The 20,101-nt window shown below is 40.3% G+C and overlaps 2 protein-coding genes across 5 annotated transcripts; one reads left to right on the plus strand and one right to left on the minus strand.

Moving 5' to 3' along the window:
• The first annotated feature begins 387 nt into the window (after positions 1-387).
• faf2 (Fas associated factor family member 2) lies at positions 388-4,921 on the plus strand. Its single transcript, XM_034598451.1, has 11 exons — positions 388-538; positions 1,324-1,392; positions 1,521-1,655; positions 1,906-1,982; positions 2,064-2,202; positions 2,311-2,396; positions 2,639-2,730; positions 3,135-3,312; positions 3,823-3,994; positions 4,111-4,254; positions 4,502-4,921. Exons 1-11 carry the CDS (start codon positions 476-478, stop codon positions 4,682-4,684), a joined length of 1,338 nt encoding a protein of 445 aa, XP_034454342.1. The 5' UTR covers positions 388-475; the 3' UTR covers positions 4,685-4,921.
• Positions 4,922-6,216: 1,295 nt separating this feature from the next.
• Positions 6,217-18,973, minus strand: rnf44 (ring finger protein 44). Of its 4 annotated transcripts, none has more exons than XM_034598249.1 (11): positions 18,604-18,973; positions 14,708-14,900; positions 14,017-14,239; positions 13,638-13,805; positions 13,005-13,178; positions 12,762-12,923; positions 11,403-11,518; positions 11,012-11,099; positions 10,469-10,590; positions 10,280-10,379; positions 6,217-10,189 (listed from the first exon to the last, which is right to left on the minus strand). In XM_034598249.1, the coding sequence occupies exons 2-11, from the start codon at positions 14,812-14,814 to the stop codon at positions 10,127-10,129; spliced, it is 1,323 nt and encodes a 440-aa protein (XP_034454140.1). In that variant the 5' UTR covers positions 14,815-14,900; positions 18,604-18,973; the 3' UTR covers positions 6,217-10,126. The 4 variants fall into 4 exon arrangements, with proteins under 4 accessions (XP_034454140.1, XP_034454142.1, XP_034454139.1 ...); XM_034598251.1 differs by having other exon boundaries at positions 13,686-13,805; positions 18,604-18,971; XM_034598248.1 differs by lacking the exon at positions 18,604-18,973 and adding an exon at positions 16,603-17,042.
• Positions 18,974-20,101: the final 1,128 nt, after the last annotated feature.

Here is a 20,101-nt window from a genome sequence, read left to right on the forward strand (position 1 = left end):
GTACAAAATGTTGAGAAAGGTGATGTAATTAAATTGATAGTTTAGATCACTGTTGCATAAAGACAAAGGAAACTAATTATTAAACAAAAACAGCAGATTTGTTTTCTGTTGATCAACTGATTGATTAATCAGATAATTGTTTCAGCACAATTACCGACTGTTCAATGGTAGCATTAAGTAGTTTGTTCTCATTTTATGTATTTCAACTAAGTAACTAATTAAAAAAATTAATATACAATATATTTTGACTCTGTGTGTGTACAATGATTTTAATATTAGAAAGAATTTGCTGGTTTCCCTAACTACATTACTGTCCCTTTTAAGTCCCTGGTTACAAGTCCTGACCAACATTGGCGGGCGTGGTGACATCCAGACCGCCAGGTGGCGGTAGCCCGCAGAGGCCCCGGCAGCAGGGCCCGCACCGGGAAAAGGCAGCTGACGTTGTTACGACTTGCTGGATGATTGGTGAGGTAAGATGGCGGCGCCAGAGGAGCCAGAATTATCCCAGGCTCAGACTGAAAAACTCCTCCAGTTTCAGGTAGACAGCCTCAACACAACACTAACAAGCGTCCATTTGAAACGTCTCATGTCAACACTGTCCCGTTGACTCGATATCAATGTGAACAGGAGAATTTGTGCGTGTTAAAGCGCTTTTTGCTCAGTCAACTTCGGCACCGTTACCCCAAACCGTAGCCGTCTCCTGGAGCCACAGCTAACGTTAGCGGAGCTAGCTAGCATTAGCAAAGGTAGCTAACAAGTTAGCACAGTTTAAGGGCCATGGATGGATTCGCACAACGCACCGTCGTGTGTTCTACTCGCAGATATACAGCCGCTCCAACTTTATTCATCAGCATCACTCGTGGTGCTTGTTGTTTGTATTTTATGACTTGACGTCAACTTGGCTAACGTTAGCTCACCACTGACGCTTCCTGAAACAGTTGCTGAGTTCACACTAGCACAGCAGTCATGATGGAGCTGTCACTGAAGTTTCCCAGCTGTTTTTGGACCTGTTCATTCAAACAATCATTTCTATGCCGATGTGAATGATGCAACTTTCCTCTCGTTTTACTCTGTAGCTGTTGTAAAGCTCTCGAAGTCTCCGATGGAATAGATGGTCGACTTTTCAGAGCTAGCTAGCATGAGCCTTCTTGTGTTAAACATGTTTACTGTGTTCATTTTGACGTTAGATTTGAGATAAGGTAGCTGTGTAACTAAAAGGTAGTTAATCAACCATACAAATGACCCAATTCAACTTCATTTTTCACATCTTTGCCTTTCGGTGCAACCTGAGCACCTAAATCATACTTTTTTCATGTTTATCAGGACCTAACTGGGTTGGAGTCAATGGACCAATGTCGCCGAACATTAGAGCAGCATAATTGGAACATAGAGGTAAAGTCTCAGATGCATTTTCGTGCATCTGTACTACATCTTTATTCTTAATAGATTATGGGAACTGTGCTTTCTTGCTCTGATTAATTTGCCTTTTTTTGTCTTGGCTTACTCATGATGTGTTTCAGGCTGCAGTACAAGACAGACTCAATGAGCAGGAAGGAGTTCCCAGTGTGTTTAACCCTCCACCATCCAGACCATTACAGGTCAATACAGCAGACCATAGAGTATATAGTTACATCGTGTCAAGGCCACAACCCAGGGTAGGTCTGCACACTTTCACTTTGGTTCTTTAGATTTTTTTCCACCTCACAAAATAAAATACAGGATGTCCGTTCTTGCCTAGATTTCCTTATGTATCATTGTTAATGGTATCACTCGGATATGACTATAACATTAAAACTTCTGAGTGATTTCTTTATTTCTAATTTATTGTTATTACACAAAACCTAGGACATGCCTCATATCTCACAATTTCTCTTTTTGAAAAACTGCATTGACTGTTCTTTTCAGGGATTACTAGGATGGAGTTACTACTTGATAATGCTACCATTCAGATTTACATATTACACACTTCTGGACATATTCAGGTAATTCAAGCACATTGAGTTATACATGTAGCTGCTTGATAGAGGATGGTAATTGACCATCGCAGTGTCTTTTTCCTGAAGGTTTGCCCTGCGGTTCATCAGGCCAGATCCGCGTGGTCGCGTGACAGACCCTGTCGGAGACGTTGTGTCCTTCATTCATAGTTTTGAGGAGAGGTATGGTCGGGCACACCCTGTATTTTACCAGGGGACATACAGCCAGGTACGTTCAAAGATATGCTGGCAGAAACACAATTTTTGAATCAAGTTCAGTCATACAGCAAGGATAAACTGCAACATGTTGTGATTTTGTTCACTGTGATATGTGCAGGCACTGAATGATGCCAAACGGGAGCTCCGCTACCTATTAGTGTACCTTCATGGAGATGATCATCAAGACACTAATGAGTTTTGCTGGTATAATACTTTTTTTTTTTTTACCTCTATGACCTGAAGTGTTTCATATTACCGGTTGTCTGTTTTGTACCGTTATGCATTTTAGTTTTTACTCAAAGCACATTCTTCTGGTTAAATGGTTTAGCACATAAACTCTAAATTGTGTATGTATTCACATAATTCCAGTTTTTTTTCTAACCATGTGCAGATACAAAAGATGTTATCTGTATAAATAATTGTGCTGCTGATCTGTTTCTCGATAGCTCCACCTTATGTACAGAAGAGGTCATTACCTTCCTCAACACACAAATGCTCTTTTGGGCATGCTCAACCAGCAAGCCTGAGGGCTACAGAGGTACGTAAATGTAGTGTTATTGAACGTGTCATTTTTCTAGATCAGCTGTTACTGTGAAATTGTGTAATGTGATCATGAAAAATATGCTTGGTAGCAATCAGACATGTTGGTGCATGCACACGTGTATCTACTGTATGAAAGAGGGGTGAGACAAACTCAAACTTTTTTTGGACCTAATGACAGAAAGTCAAAGCTGAACAGATGATTATTTTCATAAGTGTTCATTGGAGAACAAAAAATTGATACATTAAACTGAAACTGTTCACATCTAATAATGTGAATTCCTTGAATGGCTCTATACAAATGTATTATTATAAATATGTGGATTTATTTGTATGTGTAAGTGAATTGATCGTCTATAGTAATAAACTGCGTTATAACAGTTATATCTGGGTGTGTTCCAGTGTCTCAAGCATTGCGGGAGAACACCTATCCATTCCTGGCCATGATTATGCTGAAAGATCGCAAGATGACAGTGGTGGGAAGGCTCGAGGGTCTGATTCAGCCGGAGGACTTCATCAATCAGCTCACCTTCATCATGGATGCCAACCAAACATATCTGATGTCGGAGCGCCTTGAACGGTAAGAGAAGTCAGTGATGGATAATAACTGACCACTTTCCTTTTATACATTTCATCTAATGCAAGACAAACTGGGAGTTAGATGTTTTAATTGAAGTTCAAATGATTGACTGTCTGGATCAACTGCATTAATGCTCATTTTGAAGTTTAAACCCTTGAAAAGTTTGTTTAATGTCACACTCTGCCCGAGCACCAGATTAATTTAACAGTTTGAAAAAAAATGTTTTAATACTTTTTAATTTGCCTTTATATACCACATAAAATGTTAACCATGCTATTGTCTGGTATATTTTTTTTCAGCACAATATTACCAATATTCCCAGACTGACTCTTTGAAATAGTATATCAGCATAGTGGACACAAAAAACTAAATCCGATATAGAAAATTATGTGGGGTTCTTTTCTATTAAAAAAACACAGACATGCTCAACGGAGCATTTTTTAAGTAGAAAATTCAGGTCGGCAAACAGTGCGGATTCTTGTGCAGTTAATGACTAATGTTTTAAATCAGGGAGGAGAGGAACCAGACACAAGTGCTACGGCAGCAGCAGGATGAGGCCTATCTGGCCTCCCTCCTTGCCGACCAGGAGAAGGACAGAAAGAAAAGGGAGGAGCAGGAGCAGCGCAGGCAAGAGGAGGAGAAGGTTCTACAGACTGCTCTCGCTGAGGAGCGGAGACGAAGAGTGGGTCTTATTTTCTTTTTACGTTGTAGATGCCTATAAACATACAGACCGTAACAATCATTTTTGATTTATAAATCTTTTCTGATTCATGTTGTCACATTTTGTTGTGACTCCAGAACCTTGAAGAGGAGAAGGAGAGGAAGTCAGAATGTCTTCCTCCTGAGCCGCCTGCAGATGATCCAGAGAGTGTCAAAATAGTGTTCAAGCTGCCCAATGACACACGAGTAGAGAGACGATTCCTGTTTGGGCAGTCTCTGACGGTGAGTACCACAGTCACCAAGACTCAGACGGCCCTGGACAATTTTTCTCATCCAGTAGTTTTCTGCAGGTTTCCCAATGGAATTACATTTTGTCAAAGCAAAAATAGATTTTATTCACAACCTTAATAATGTTGATACGGGTCAAAGGTGGTTTGACACCTTTTAATTTGAAGTTCTTTCATCTGAATTAAGTATTTTCTTCTCAGATACTGTTCTTCAGTGAATGGTTTCTTATCTTCTTTTTCAGGTAATATACGACTTCCTTTTCTCGTTGAAAGAAACCCCCGAGAAGTTTCAGATAGTTACAAACTTCCCTCGCCGAGTCTTGCCCTGCCTCCCGACTGAAGAGCAACCCAACCCGCCCACACTGAAAGAGGCAGGACTCAGCCGCTCCGAGGTCGTTTTTGTTCAGGACCTTACGGATGATTAATAGATGACACACCTCCTCTACCTGGAAACACATTTTCCTTCGATGCCCAACCGCCCTCTACCCTTTTTCATTTTACTTTTGTCAAATGGCCATTATGCACAAGGGGGTTATTGAGATAAAATCATTACCTGGACTAATCAAAACCACCCAGCATCCAGTCCTTGTTTGGTTGTGTTTACAGGGTTCCCAGTAGCCTGGAAAGTCTTGAATTTTATCAAATAAATATTTCTTCAAGTCCTTCCTTGAACTCATCTTTATATCCCTGTGGAGAGAGAGGTGTGTTTTCCATCATCTGTACTAGTTAACAGTTAATTGTCTTTCCTTACCAGTTAATGTTGCAGCAAATGAATTAATCACCTACTTAAACGGTAGCATAGCTTTGTCAAAACCACAACAATTTCCTAAATTAATCCATGTCAACTGGGAAACTGAGGAAGCAGGTTGTAATAATACGGATACACACGGGATGCAGCATGAAAGTATAGACTTCTATGATGGCGTAAATGCCTTTGCTTTTCTTGATGTTTGCTCCATTTTGTCCTAATTCATTCTGCCTCTTTGCCTAAAGTTTCACACACGCCTCCTTCAGTGGATGACAAGCACAGACCTGGTTTTGGTTCGGTACTGCTGTGATTGTTAATCAATGTGGTCTGGAGAGCTAATGTACTACTTCAGGGAACAGGTTGATGGATTCGGACATAAAGGAAATATGGGAACCCTGTTTTAAATGAGCCATGACCTATGACCTGTACATAAGTTAGATATTTAAATCCTCCAAAATTTACCTTACTTTTTTTCTTTGTTTTTTGACTCATCTGTCATATAATGACCAAACGCAGGTTGGTAACTATGTAAAGCAGACTGCCTCAAGCTCATGAAGTTTAAAAAGACAATATTTAACAAAGGCCACAGCTTTTACATGTGGCTTTATCTAGCATAGTACAAGTCTGCCCATAGTGTGCCTGTGGTTACTCATAAATGCCTGTTTTGCCTGTAACATCTAAATGGGCTCATGTAAAGATGTAATTTTCCAACTATAAATTAAAAACATTTTAAAAACATGGATTTATTGAGAATGTACAACTTGCTTGATGTAAGGAGATCTATCGGAAAAGCAGATTTTTTTTGTGTGTCTGTGCTATGATTTAATGTGTAACATTATCCTAAGGAGAAACTAAAGCCATTTTTAAACAAACTCTGGAGAACGTACGTAACAGTTGGGTCTCTCCGAAGTTTGCCTTTCACATATGACCCACACAAATCTGCAGTGTTCAGGTGAGGCGTGGTGGTGCAGGACGCAACGTTTATATGGCGCTGCGGAAATCACTTAGCACATCAACACTGGTATCGGCCCTTGTTACAAAAAGCTCTCTTGACATCTGTTTTCTACATATATGGCTCCTGAGATATTTGTTTCTTTTTTGTTCTTTCAGTTTAGCATCCCTTGTTAGAAATGTCATCACTTGATGGGATCAGTATCATAATTAGTGTTAAGTACAGCAGGTTAACCTTTAAATGAACCATGACAAGTGTGATATTGGTATACATCATACATTTATTAGTGAACAACCCTCTCAGATCAGCCACAACAATAAAAAAAAATATGATTGCACTACTTGGTAAAGCATAACTAGCAACTTTCATTTAAAAAAAGTACAAATCTTAAAAATTTCAAACAGTATACAGATGTATATATAATACACTAACTAGTTATGTTAAATGCTACAAACAATATGATTCCAATGGAATGAAAAATTATAACAATAAGAACCATTTCCTATATATAATATATATTAGTTGTTTTCTCCCCCCGCCCACCCCCCTCAATACAAACATGGAAAAAATGAGGTAACTGTAAATGTGCAAGTACCAAAGCAAAATATCTGCCTAACACAGAACACATGCCCCTGGCTCTGTTGGCGGGTGGGTAGACTGGTGTTCAGGCAAAGGACCCCTAGAGGCCAGGGAGAGTAAGAACAGTAAACCACTATCCCACCACAGCAAAAATCATTGGTAAACAATAAATGGCGTCTAAGGAGCAATCAATCACAAATCCTAAATAAACTTTAGCTGCTCATTGGAACACATTTTTGCACCACACAAGCTGTGAGATTATTTCAATAACGCTTAACAGAAAGACTACAAGACTCTATTCTCATTTGCTGTTAAAAGTTACTTCATTAACTAGGCCTTATAATGGGAGCATCTCTTTGTATTTAACAGGGTATCTGAATATTGTCAATTCAATATTTATTTCAGAAATAATAGCGCTAACACCGACATGAGTTAAGGTATCTATATGTGAACAATACATTTTAAGATATTGATACACTGAGAGGAAGAGCCTGATAGGCAGGCACAGTACTACACTGAAATAAGTATGACAACACTATTCTTTTTTTAATCCCTTAAACTATATTGATTTTCACTAACATTGTTTAGGGGTATTAGTATAACATGCTTCAATAATACATGGGATCCATGACAAACTATTGCATTCACGCAAGTGAGTTTTCATACCTAAAAGCAGAACATCTAGCACCTTTTCACTATGGCTTTTGATAAACTACAGTAGTTTCAGAGCATGTTATTTTCAGTCGTTAGGGCAATAACAGTAACACAATGTATGTAAGAATTTCTGGATTCAAGACCAGCATTTTTTTTTTTTTTCTTCTTTTTTTTTTCTATAAAATGAAGTTAGCGCAATAAAATCTTGTAGTCATTCAGTTCTATTACAAATGTGTGCAGTACAATGCATGGCAGTTATCAGCTGAGCGTTAAGATCCAAACCCCCAGAATCCAAAGCCAACTAGAGCTAAAATCAGTTGGGATCTGGTCGACAAGCATGCATATTGTGCACCATTAAATAGGTCCCCACCAGATTTTCGAGATATCCTCCACTATAACACACCTGGTTTAACTTTTTTTTTCTCTTTAAAAAAAGTCATGCAACACCATCTGAAGTAGATTGTGGAGTGAGTTAGGTAGGATAGTGTGCAGCGCGGCACGTTTAGAATGGGATCACACCGCTATGTCTCAACATATGGTTTGAGTACAAGAACAAAAGTCAAACAGGTTTTGAATAATACACTTAGTAATGAGTTGCAGTGTACATTGCCTCTTTTCAGTGAATATTAATAACATATTTACTGATCTGTTTTTCTTGCATGCCTGTCGTTAAATGATATAATATCTACTATTTCAGACAAAACAGAATATTATAATTGATTACATTAAAAGTATTATATGGGTCTGAGGAAAACGACCAAACTAAATTCAGATATACCCTTTTCATGGCATCCTTTCCATTTCAAATGGACTGTTCTCCTTTATTTTTTATATACTGAGAGGCCCTGAGTGATATTTTTTTAACTTACAATATATGCCAGCGAATAGATATGTACACATAGGTTAATTTCTCAAAGCTGTGGGTTTAACTCATTAAATGGCTTCTTTTTTCTCTCGAAGGTGGCACAGACGTCAAAGACTCACATTCACTTAAGAAACAAAAGTAAAGTAAAAGGCAAGATCCCGTCACACGTAAAAGCAAAGGTTACGACCGCCTGTTAGTGCTTAACCGGGGCAGCTAGAGAGACAAGAGTGAATCAATGCAAAAAAGTTTCATTTGTTGCTCCTTCTCCCTCCCTCCCCAAATATATCTTATTTTTTGTGTGAACACAAAAGCAGGGGACTAGAAGTCCTTACAGTGTTTCTACACCACTGAACACTCCAGCTCTGTGCCATTTAAGAGGCTGCCTCGAGCACGGTGGAATACACAGACAGCTGGCAAAACGTGGAGCGTCACCAGTGACTTCTACAAGGGTTTTCAACATTCTTCTGTCTTCAAACGTTGATCTAAAAGCATTCACACTGAAGCTGTACATACAGTTGCTCTTCTACAACACCATAACCATGGCCCAAGACAATGACCTGACCGAGTAACCAGAATATAACACATACCATACACAAACATTGTTAGTGCACCAACTGTTTCCTTCAATGTATTTTATCTAGAAGAAATAACCAATAAATAAAGTTTTTTTTTTTTTTTTAAATGACATACTTTCAAACAAGTGGAAATCACAAATTATTTTCAGGGTTAGTAATAGGTTTGTGCTTGTCAAGGTCATAAGAAGGCAGATCTGAAATCGTGAACAGTAAGGCTATATTCTGTATCGTGGATTTGGCTCACAGACAAAGAAATAAAAGCCCGGTCCTCCTATAGAGGGCAAGAAAATGTCCATGTCAAACTTGCCACTCACTGCACATATATGCTTTCTGCACAGGCCTCCAGAGCTTCTATGGCAACAGCATACCCTTAATAGAAGAGGACTTCCGATCCTTAAACACAGTCAGGTGGAACCACATGCAAGTCTTCCCTCATGGCGCTTTCTGAATAAACAAGCAGTTCTTTTAGTATGCTTCTGTGTGATACATTTTGTTGGCAATGCTTGATTAAAATATTGCTAGTCTGAATCAACAGTTCATGCAAATCCTAGCATGCTGCCCTGTATCCAGTGGTTACACAATGCATCGGGTCTGTGAACAGGACAAACATACACACACAATATGCACACGCAAGTACACACTCGCCAGAGGAACAATGCTGACGTGGAGGGTGGATGTAGCACTTGTGCAGTTATGCCAGATGACCCTTAAAAAGACGCAGTCCATTAATCCATGACTGCTTTTGCACAGATCTGTGTTCCAAAGTGGATTATCTGGGGTAGAAGATAAACCACAGTTGCATGTCCCATAACCTCAGGCTGAACCGAATCTGCATTTAACCACAGCAAGTCACACTTTCACAAGAGCATTGGCAAAATCTAAAACAAATAAAGGGTAAAACTGTTGAAATGATCAATATTATTGCAGAACATACATTATTAACAAGAGAATTTGTCCAACACCTTACACAATCATGCATCTATGATGGTCAGGCGTCGTCTCCAAACACAGATACCCATGTTGAAGTATTCCTATTTATTTTCTGCTAATTGCACAAGGTGTCCAGCCTACGATCCTCCACGCTCCTGACTCACCTCCTCCAATGCAGGAAGCTCACTATTCATGAACACCACGACCAAATCCAATAAAAGAAAAATGAAAACCCTGTAAACAAAAGCAGCAAACAATGCATTGTAGGGAAAATCTTTGGAATCTGCAACGAGGGGGCAGAGAAAGAACTGGCTGGCGATCCCAGAACTCTGGCTATAGGCTGCAATAGGCAGTGGGTTTCATGAGACTCAGACCATGAAGCACAGCAGAGGTACAACAGGCTCCAGAAAAAATCCTGGATTGCTTATTATTTAGGAAAGGGGCGGGAGTGGTGGGTTGGTAAGCTATATTTACTGGAGGACGCAGGCAAGGTGGCAGGTGTCCCCAGCTTTGGGACAGACTCTGGTGTGTGCAGCTTTCCAGTTCAGCACTCAGAGACAGTTCTCACTCCACCTCTCGGTGAACGTCCGAGGCATCGGCTCGGCAGATAGGACAAGTACGATTGGTCTGGAAGCAAAGCCCATACAGCAATGAGTACAAAACACAGAACTCAAACAAGACAGAAAAAAATGTTTAGTTTAAACGGAATCGACTTACCTTTAACCATTTATCCACACACTTGGCGTGGAATTCGTGGTTACAAGGTAATACCCGAAGTAGCTGCCTACACTCAAAGTCACTAAAGCACACAACACACCTGAGAGGAAGAGAGGAAACCATTACAAGGATGTAAATATACTGAATATGAGTGTTTTGTTTTACCAAAGAGGTGCGGAAAAGACTTACAGCGTTTGTTCAGATAGATGACTCTCCGAGTTGAATCTGTAGGACGGGAGTTGCTCTATATCTGCTTTCGTGAGTCCACGTGGTTTTGCTTCACCCAACCTCTCTGCCAGATTCAGTAATGCCTACGGAGAGAGAGAGAGTGAAAATAGAGAAAGATACCTTTTAAAAGGACGATTTGTACAAACTGATCAACTATCAACTTAGGGTGGGGGCAGCATATCACTAAGAATTTAGGGTGTCCAGCCCAATTGTAAAAAAAACACATAGTTTTTACTGGCCCTCTACATGTACAGAGCGCATATGAGAGCATACTGTGTGTGTTCTGGGGACTGCGCTCACTGGCCAATCACAGCCAAGGTTCAACCCTCACACTGAGCTAACGTTAGCTTGACGATATCTAACCTCAGAAAGGGGCAGCCATCGACATGTTGCCATACCTGCGTGGACTGGGGAATAATGTTTTCCACAGGGGGGAGCCACCTGTATATTTCGTGTGTGAAAACATGTGGCTTCATGTTGTTTTCCTCTCACCACCACACTCACCTCATAGTTCTCCATCTCCACATCATCCACATCCAGGTCCAGACTGATGGCCGGGCCCACTGCTGTCGGAGGCACAGGAAGCATTGACCTGAGCAGAGAAAGTGAGAGACACAACCTGTTGAGCAAACTTCACTGTGATCATGAGCAACACAAACCAGCAATGAGCGGTTACTACAGTCAATCACTGTTTCTGGCACTTTGTCACTCCATGAGGGGATTCAGAAGCACAAGGACAAGACACTTTTAAACCAAACTCAGCTGCTGTATTCTGACACAAAATAGTTAAACACTGAGGCCAGTAAATTAGTATTAACCATGAATTTACTTATGAGTAAATAACTGCATGATTCATGCTTCTATATTTCATAACCAGGTCCTTCCATGTACTCACAGGAAGTAAGGGAGGAAGCCTGGGTAGTAAGCTGGAGGGGGTGGAGGAGGGGGGAGTGGTTGCTGCAACCGGTATCTCTGTCCGTTCACTCGTCGGGGCAACATGTGGGGATATGGCTGCCAAGAAACACAAACAGATTCATGCAGTGGTCACCAACCTTTTGTAGCCCAAGATCACTTTTTAATTACAAACATAAGTCGAGATCTGATATCCTGATATCCACCCTGATGTCTTCCATAAAAACAACTTAGGAGGGTCATATTTATTATTTTTGTAATTTCTGTTAAAGGCTCAATGTACAGCCTTTGCAAAGAAAGGCAGTTATGCGACTTTATCTATTCAATGCACAATATTGATATCAATTCTCCTCCTCAGGTTCCTCAGTGGCTTTTTGATGTAAACATTTGTTTTTTACTTTTGCTTTTGACAAATCGCCATTATAGTAAAATTGTAACACTTCCTGACAGGGTGCTCAAAATATGAGGACGTTAGAGGAAATGTTTTATAAATAAATTTACTTTACACGCACACACACGTCTATTTTCTTTTTGTTGTTAATATCCTGTTGATTTATAATTATCATTGTCATTACCATTGTTGTTGTTGTTACTATTATATTATTATTAGTCTGTTTGTTGTACAATGTTATGGTCATGTCTGCAAATAAACCTTCATTGACTTGAACATAAAACTAGTTTTCTATCACATGACTATTATGTCGCAAAAAATCCAAGTGCTCACTTATCCATTACATAAACTTCACGACCACACAATAAAGTTCTGATTTGCCACGGCAGGCAGGAGGGACAAACACAGGCTACCTACCAGAAGAGCCAAGGTAATGTTAGTGTCCATTAAAGCTGGCCAGCAGCATTTGCAGTCAATTGATTGTGTTAAGAAACAACGCTGTTGAATGGTTCTCACACTACAGCTGACATGGAGAGACATGTCAGCTGTAGTGTGTGAACCACACTGACACTGTCAGGCATTACAAGGCTCATTGCAGTCCCATAGCTGACCACTGATTTGGAAGACTGGGAATTGTGTGGCGCTGTGTCCTGCTCTGCGGACATTAATAATTTACATATATCGTAGAAGAAATCAACACCCACCGGTGTTACGCGATTAGAAAAATAAAACTGGCAGTGTCTCAGGACTAAAGTTTTTAAGATGTTTTTATGGAAAGACACTGTGCGTGACAATTTTACCATCAGCCTTAACGGCACAGCCTGTAAATGTAAGACTTAGCAGCCAATTTAAGACAATTTAAGACCTTAAATTCCACAGAAACCCTGATTTATTTAATAGTTGTAGGTACACAGCCAATATCCCTGTGAAATGTCTGAGAAGTTGTCTTACCACTCCGAAAGGAAGCTCCTGATGCAGAGGCTCTTGAGGAAGATACTGCAAGGGCAGAGAAGGAGGCAGCGCTGGTGGGTGATGAGAGGGAGGGTAGGAGAAGGTCCCTAGCGGGTGCTGGTCCCCTCTTAGGTCAACTTCATTCTCTACCCTCTGCAGAGGCTGAGAGGAGGGAGATAAAAATTGCTATAAGACTATATACACACAACTTATATAAACATGTGTAAGATATACACAACTCACCATGCGGGGGTGCTGAGGCTGTAAAGGGAGAAACTGGCTCAAGGGAGTAAGGTGCGGCGGCTGGTGGGGGGGTACAGATGGGGTTGGGTGCAATACAAAATGTTCGCTGGAGATCAGGGGTGGAAAGGCTTGATAAGACACTGGCATATGCTGCATGGTACATGCCTGTATGAGCTGAAGAGTGGAAAAAAAAAGAAGAAGAGACAAACATTTATTTTAGTCCATTTTCTTTTAAGTTAATACCAATAATCAAACTCAATATTTTGAAACAGCCTCAATCTAACCAAGGTAAATAAGCTCATTTAAATTTATAGTAAGGCAGTCATAATGAAAGCATGTTGTAGTAAACAGAGGCATTTACATAAAACCAAAGTACTGACAATATTACCACTACACCAAACAAGATGTTATTGTGAAGTCTGTTTCCACAAATAAGGAACTAAATGTACAACAAAGTTATTGTGACTAAACTGTTGCTATTAGTAACAGTGGCAACATCAAGACTACAAAACAAATCCTGCATAGTTACAGCAGCACTTAATTTCTTAGTCATGAACAGTGACAGATTGCATGGCTGGTATGGTGTGCTACATGGAGGCCACTGACATTTGGGCTCTTCCCTTTCAAACTCACAGGAGGAGGAAGGCAGCAGAGCAGAGAGAGCTGTCCGCTGAACATTACCGAGCATGCTGGGAGCTGCTGAGTGTTGCACCCTGGAAGGGGCTGCCCGGTGTGGAAAGGAAATCCGTGGGTCGTCACCGTCGTAACAGTGTATGATATTGGAACTGGTCCCTGGTGCATCTTTCAAAACAAACGTGGGAGGGGGAGATGGGGTGACTCCACAATCTTCATAAAACAGAGACTGTCTGACAAAGATAACTAATATACAACTGCACCACACTCTGCATGTTTTATATTAAATCTGTACATACATTTGTTCAGGCAGGAAAGCAAATCATATTTAATACATGCTGTAACTTCCTTCCCCACCAGGCTGTTCTGCTTCTTTTACCTGGTCATGTAGATCCACCATGATGGGACTCTGCTGGGGCAGGTGAGCAGCAGGGTGAAGCATGCGTGGTGGTGTGCTGGTGTGGCTGTATTGTCTGGACTCATCTAAAGGAACCTGTTGGTGATGCTGGGAGAAAAGCAGATGATGGAAGTTCTCATCCTGGACCAGGGAAGAGTGCAGCACAGGTCTGTCTCGTCTCCCCCACTGGCGTCTCACAGGTGGACTGTAAGATTATTGGGAAGAAAAATCATCATTGCCAGAGACGGGTTTAACACATTATCCCTATTTCACACCAACCATACCGGGTAAATACGTTTCCTTAAAATTCGTTCTTGATTGCCTTGGTCAAGGTGGACAGTTGCATTTCCATTTAAATGTGCTTAAACGTTTGTTTTTTAAATGGTATAAAGTAAAGTTTAGTAATTTACACTTCAAACGAATCCGTCACAACAACTGCTTAGTGGTATATTGTTTTTTACATCTAAAACTTATTTGCTATATGAGCATATACAACCAATTACTTGCATGTGAGGAAACAAGCATATTGTTTAGCGATTGGTTATGTTGAAATGAGTTACATGGGGGCTTGAATATTGTTTAACATTCTCTTATTTAAGAATAAAATGTCCATATTGATGTTTTGTCTTTAAAACAAAACTGCAATAAGTAAAGAAAGGACAGATTATTTCACCTTCTCCTGAGATGCACTGGGGCGTTGCAGGGCTCTCCAAAGAACCTCCTTGGGTTTAAGGGGGCTGTTGGTGGCAGCCTATTTACTGCTATTTCCCATGGTCGCATTGGTGACGTCGTGCAGACGAGTCACACTCTGGGAAAGGAAACTGTACAGTGGAGGCACTGGTATGTGGCCTCTGATTGTCTTAACCCTGCAAAAAAAACCATAATAGATAAATAATCAATTTAGCTTCTTACACTTAATTATAAATTATATCCTTTATCCATCAACGGTCTAGTCACTCAGAAAATTTTGAGAAATTAAATAAAAATCATTGTTTGACAGCAGGAATATGCCAGTTAACATATGAAATGTGTCCAGTGCCAGTCAGATTTCCCCACAAGGATTAGAAATGTTCAAAATTATAAGTATATAATACTTATACAAATAAAACAGGGGTTGAAAAAATACTAGTTACATTGTTCGTCATTTCTCTGTGAATCACTCAAGATACTGGTACGCTACTTTGGTGACAACCCTCTTCTTTGCAGTCAAGGTTTAACTTAAAACGATGCCATTTTAAAAATTGGCCTAAATTTCAGAATATAAGGAATAGAGAAAATGTTTAGGACCTTATACAGAGGTCATATAGAGTAAGCAAGTAGGAAAGTGTTCAGGAAATTATATTTTCATTTAATCAGATCTATCTATCATACATTTCACTGCTACATTTAAGTTTCAGGCTTTTTTCCAGATTTCTTGTAAATGGGGTTAGATTCCAAACACTGTACTTAAGGCACATGCATCAGCCAACTTCTTCATACTTATGTGGTAAGTAAGTAAGTCTGCAAGACCAGTCCAGTTGATTATGACACTGAAAGCTGCATTTCAAAAAATTACCTGTGGTAATTTCTCTGGATAATATCTAATTCTACTGTACTTTCTCTCTTGTGATCAGTGCAGGTGGGGTTTTCGTCCTTGCAAAATAGGCTACCTTAACCTTTAAACCTGTAAGTATGATAACTACCATTATGTTTTTTTATTATTTTTAATAAAATAATTTAAACTGATTGCACTTAATAATCTCACTCTTCTTTTAATAATGACATAAACATGAAACTACCCGTCTAATAAATTCTAACTTTATTAATAGAAAATATACTTGAAAAGGGACAGGCATGTTTAAAACGCATAAGACAGCGTTATCATAAGACAAATAACATTATGTTGGCTATTGCAGGTCACCAGGGAGACAGGTCGAGATCTAGGTCATGTAAAACTACATTTATAGTACATGTCATGAAGGAAACAAATGTTAAAATACATATCGTTATTAAAATCTTTAATTAGGGGCATTACAATGTTACATGTGCTGAGGATCAAAATAATGTATAGTTCTATGATTAAATGGCAGTGTAATTAATACCGGAACAGAATAAATAGGGGTCGCTGTAGCCTGCCTGAACAAAAACATGGAAAGCCATGTGCTCAAGAGACAAAGCAACAACAAAAGATGTGGCAGGTCAAGCGGACTGCTCGCCACCTCACAGCACAGGAGGCCACTGTGCAGTTACACAGGTTATTACGAGCCTCAGGTGGAGCCACACACACCCCGCTGCGGACATGAGGAACATTATCGCTGATGCAGCCGTTACTTCCTCACTTCAGGCGCTAATTCGACGTCCCCTGACCAAGCGCGGCTGCTAACTTGAGCCAAGCTAGGCTAACGCTTTGTCCAAACACAGCGGCGCTCAGCTGCGGCGAGCTACTTAGCCAGCATGCTAATATGTGGTTAGCGCGTCTGCTCGGTTATCACTATGCATTTGCCCGTGTAGCTAACACAGCACCTCAGCCCAGCATTGCAAGGACACATTTAGCATGTGAGTTGGCTAACAACAGAGCCCACATCTTACTTTCTTAGCTAGTTTGCTTGCTCGCTGAGAAAGGGGGAGATGGCAGGTGTTCCAGCCTCCGAACGTCGTGTCCCATCAACGTATCCTTGCGTGTAACCTCGTCTAACCGACCACCATCTCCGGACACTAACTGCCGCTGACTGAGTCCCAATCGACCGCTGTTTCCTCCGATAGATCCTGACAATGTCCCCGACAGGGCTTCTGTTAGCTTGCTAACGCTAACCAGCTAACACAACGCTTCCAGCTGCAGCATATGGGAATCCGTTGTCTCCGGAAACTTTCCGAGCGTCCTGTCGGTTAACGGCTACGTTCGCCTGAGCACGAGAAACCGTTACACTCGTGAAACGACAACGTTAACGACACAGCAACGGGAAACATTCCTTGGCGCGTGTATGTGCCTTGAAATGCATTGTTATGGCTAAACCACGCCCCCTTTCCCAGAGCGACCAATCAGCGGGCAGCAAACACAGACAGCAGACACCCAGACAGTCTACTTTGCTATCAAACAGTTCCTGTTGTTATTTATTTAGTTTATAGACAAAAAGTCCCCTGAAAGTCAACAAAACTTTTCAAGTAATTACTCTATACACTAAATACATTTACAAAGTAGGATGCATCATTATAGATGACGGCATACAGATAGTATATAAAGCAATTACAGATATAGGTCCACCTGAAATATATGTCAAAGTACTGCTTACAAATTTGTATAATGATAATAATACTAACAAAGTGATACTAAGTAACACTGACAGGACTGTACAATGAGACACCCAGACAGTCGCTGCTATCGGCGCCGATGTATCAAAACTAGCAGTTCTTGTTATTTACGTAGTTTATAAACAAGTCCACTGAAAGTCAACCAAACCTTTCAAGTGAAGATTTTCTACACAAACCAATTTCACAAAATATGATTCAGTGTTATAGAATAAACTATCCAGCTGTAATTAAAATGATAACTCCACCTAAAATATATATTTGTTAAAGTACTGCTTGCAAATAATAATTGAAAGATATTAGGTGACACTGTATACAATAAGTACTTTAACTTTTGAAAATTAAAGTGCATTTAGCGGTCAATACTTCTGTACTGTCAATTTAAATTTTGAATGTAGGGCTTGTGATGTAGTATTTCTGTACTGTGGTTTTGCCACAGTAAACGATGTTAACAGTTATTCCTCCACTGGCTGCCATTGTAAGCACAATATCATCTCATCAGAAAAGGTGTTCCCAACTATTTACAAATACAGAATATTTAGCAATCTATGCATAATCAACCTGAAAAAGTTTGGGAATTTTACATTATAGCATATCTCCTGTGACAAACATTCAAACAAATAAAATGTAAAGTAGCATTAGATCATTCATACCCTAAGAATGAATTAGTATTTGGTATTGTGTTATTGTAGGTCTGTAACTCTACTGTGGCCTACTGTCTGTTTGGACTGTCACTGGAGGCCACTGTGTCCTACTGTGGACTACCCAGCTGATTATGTAATATTGCACTTGCTTGTTCAAGTGGGAAACAAGCAACGAACATTTCCATTTAGTGTCTTTGCTGGACAGTGAATGCAAGCTGCGAAATAATGTGATGTGATGCTGAACTTGAGCAGTATCGAGCTTGAATGGGCCTTTAAATGCTTCACATCAGGCCCGGTGTGTCAAGTAAGTGTTCATAAATAATGTCTTCGTGTGTTTTGACTGCCAAGCTGCAAAGCACTGGGACATATCCAGTCTCATGAGCTGAGCCGCAAGTTAAAAAAAAAGCACCATAGTGAAGAGCTGGGTGAGGAGAGTAGCAGGGGTTTGCCACAGAGACAAAATGTAAACATTACAACATATCGCACTCGGTGGCAGCAAAACAAGGAGGGGCTGGAGGTTGAGCAGGATGACAGCCATAATAACCCGTTTAACCACATCCCGGTAAACACGCACTGCAAACCTCCACAAAACAACATCCAGGCCAGAAGCAGCGATCAGAAAGAGGAGCAGAGCTGTTACCTGATTGTTAATATGCAAACATATGATCACTGATATCTCCCTCGTAGTGTTCACATCTCGTCAGGCTAAGTGCGGCATCCCACGGTCAGCTGTTCCCGTGTGGAACATTCCGTGGGTTTCACCACTGCTGCGAAAAAAGGTGCGGAACATCACACCGTCGTAATACCACGACCCTCTGTCTGGATACTGTGTGGGTTTGGGGCTTTACGACCCCGAGGCTACTCCCGTAATCACCACCTGTTCGCTGTAGGAGTCGGTAATCCGGCCTACGGGTGTTTAGAGTTTCTGCGGTTCCCCGTTACACCCCCGTGTCTCTTATTTCCAGAGCTGAGAGCAGGCGCCGGGCTGCCATTTTTACCGTAATACACAGACCAGAGCAGCTCAGTGTGGCTGGAAAACTTCCTGATTAAAAAGCGTTCATTTGTACCCACGGGGAGAAGCTTACTAAGACCCTTTATTACTAAGTAAGCCTTAATAGCGTAACATATTTTGTAACTATGAATTACAATTGTACGATAAATGTAGTTGTGGAATATATAAAAAAAACTGTAGCCATAGGTTTTGGTAAGGCCCTGTTCATATCTTGGGCGATCTGGTCACAAATGATCAGCTTTAAGTTTATCTGTTAACAACTGACATTAGAACATGTCCGGAGTGATCACTCTCAATTTTCGAATAAACTGGTGGGATTGCTGCCGTTTACACAAACTGAACTGAACTGAATTTCTGGCTTGAATTTGCTCGATGAAACAGCTGAAAGTTGAATTGAGAGTTGGATAAACCGGAAAGATAACGATTGCAAACTTAATGTGAGTTACGTCATGTGAGCGAGGTTGAAGTTATCTGAAATATTTGATTCCATCAGAAATGCATTGGTCTGGTAGGAGCTGAATTAAGTGCATTAGCAGAGGAAAGTAAGTTCTGATGCATGTTGTTAAATGATATGCTGTCAGAGCAAGAGGACTTTGACAAAGAAAATACATATGTCGTTTGTGCAGATAGTGTGAAAAATGACTGAGTTATGGCTGTTAACAGTGCTGTATTTATGTCTTTGCCTTAATATCCAATCAGACAACATCAAATTGTCCAATCAGGGCACAAGAAGACCCACCCCTGCCTCTGAGTGGACTGAAGTGGGAGGAGAGCGACTAGTGCCCAGCAACTCATGTTGTTGTTCCTCCATTAATGTAAAATTCACACGCAAAGCTGGATCTAAAACTCAACGAATCAGTAATTACATTTTAGCAATATTATGAATGTTAATTACATTTTGTCTGCGATACTGTTCTTATATCTGCATGTGCTGTGCTTGTTTTGCATAGTTTTTACACGTAAGAAAATGTGTACACACAGAGAATTCCCCCAAAAGCCAAAAATACAAATGGCTTCAATCCAAAGGAAAATAATTAGATTGTAGACTAGTTCCTCCACAAGGAATAATATGGACAACACCTTTGTGAACTGGAATGAGAAAAATAATAGTAATAAATAAAGTTTA

Source organism: Hippoglossus hippoglossus, chromosome 10, assembly GCF_009819705.1.
Source record: "Hippoglossus hippoglossus isolate fHipHip1 chromosome 10, fHipHip1.pri, whole genome shotgun sequence".
Lineage (NCBI taxonomy): Eukaryota > Metazoa > Chordata > Actinopteri > Pleuronectiformes > Pleuronectidae > Hippoglossus > Hippoglossus hippoglossus.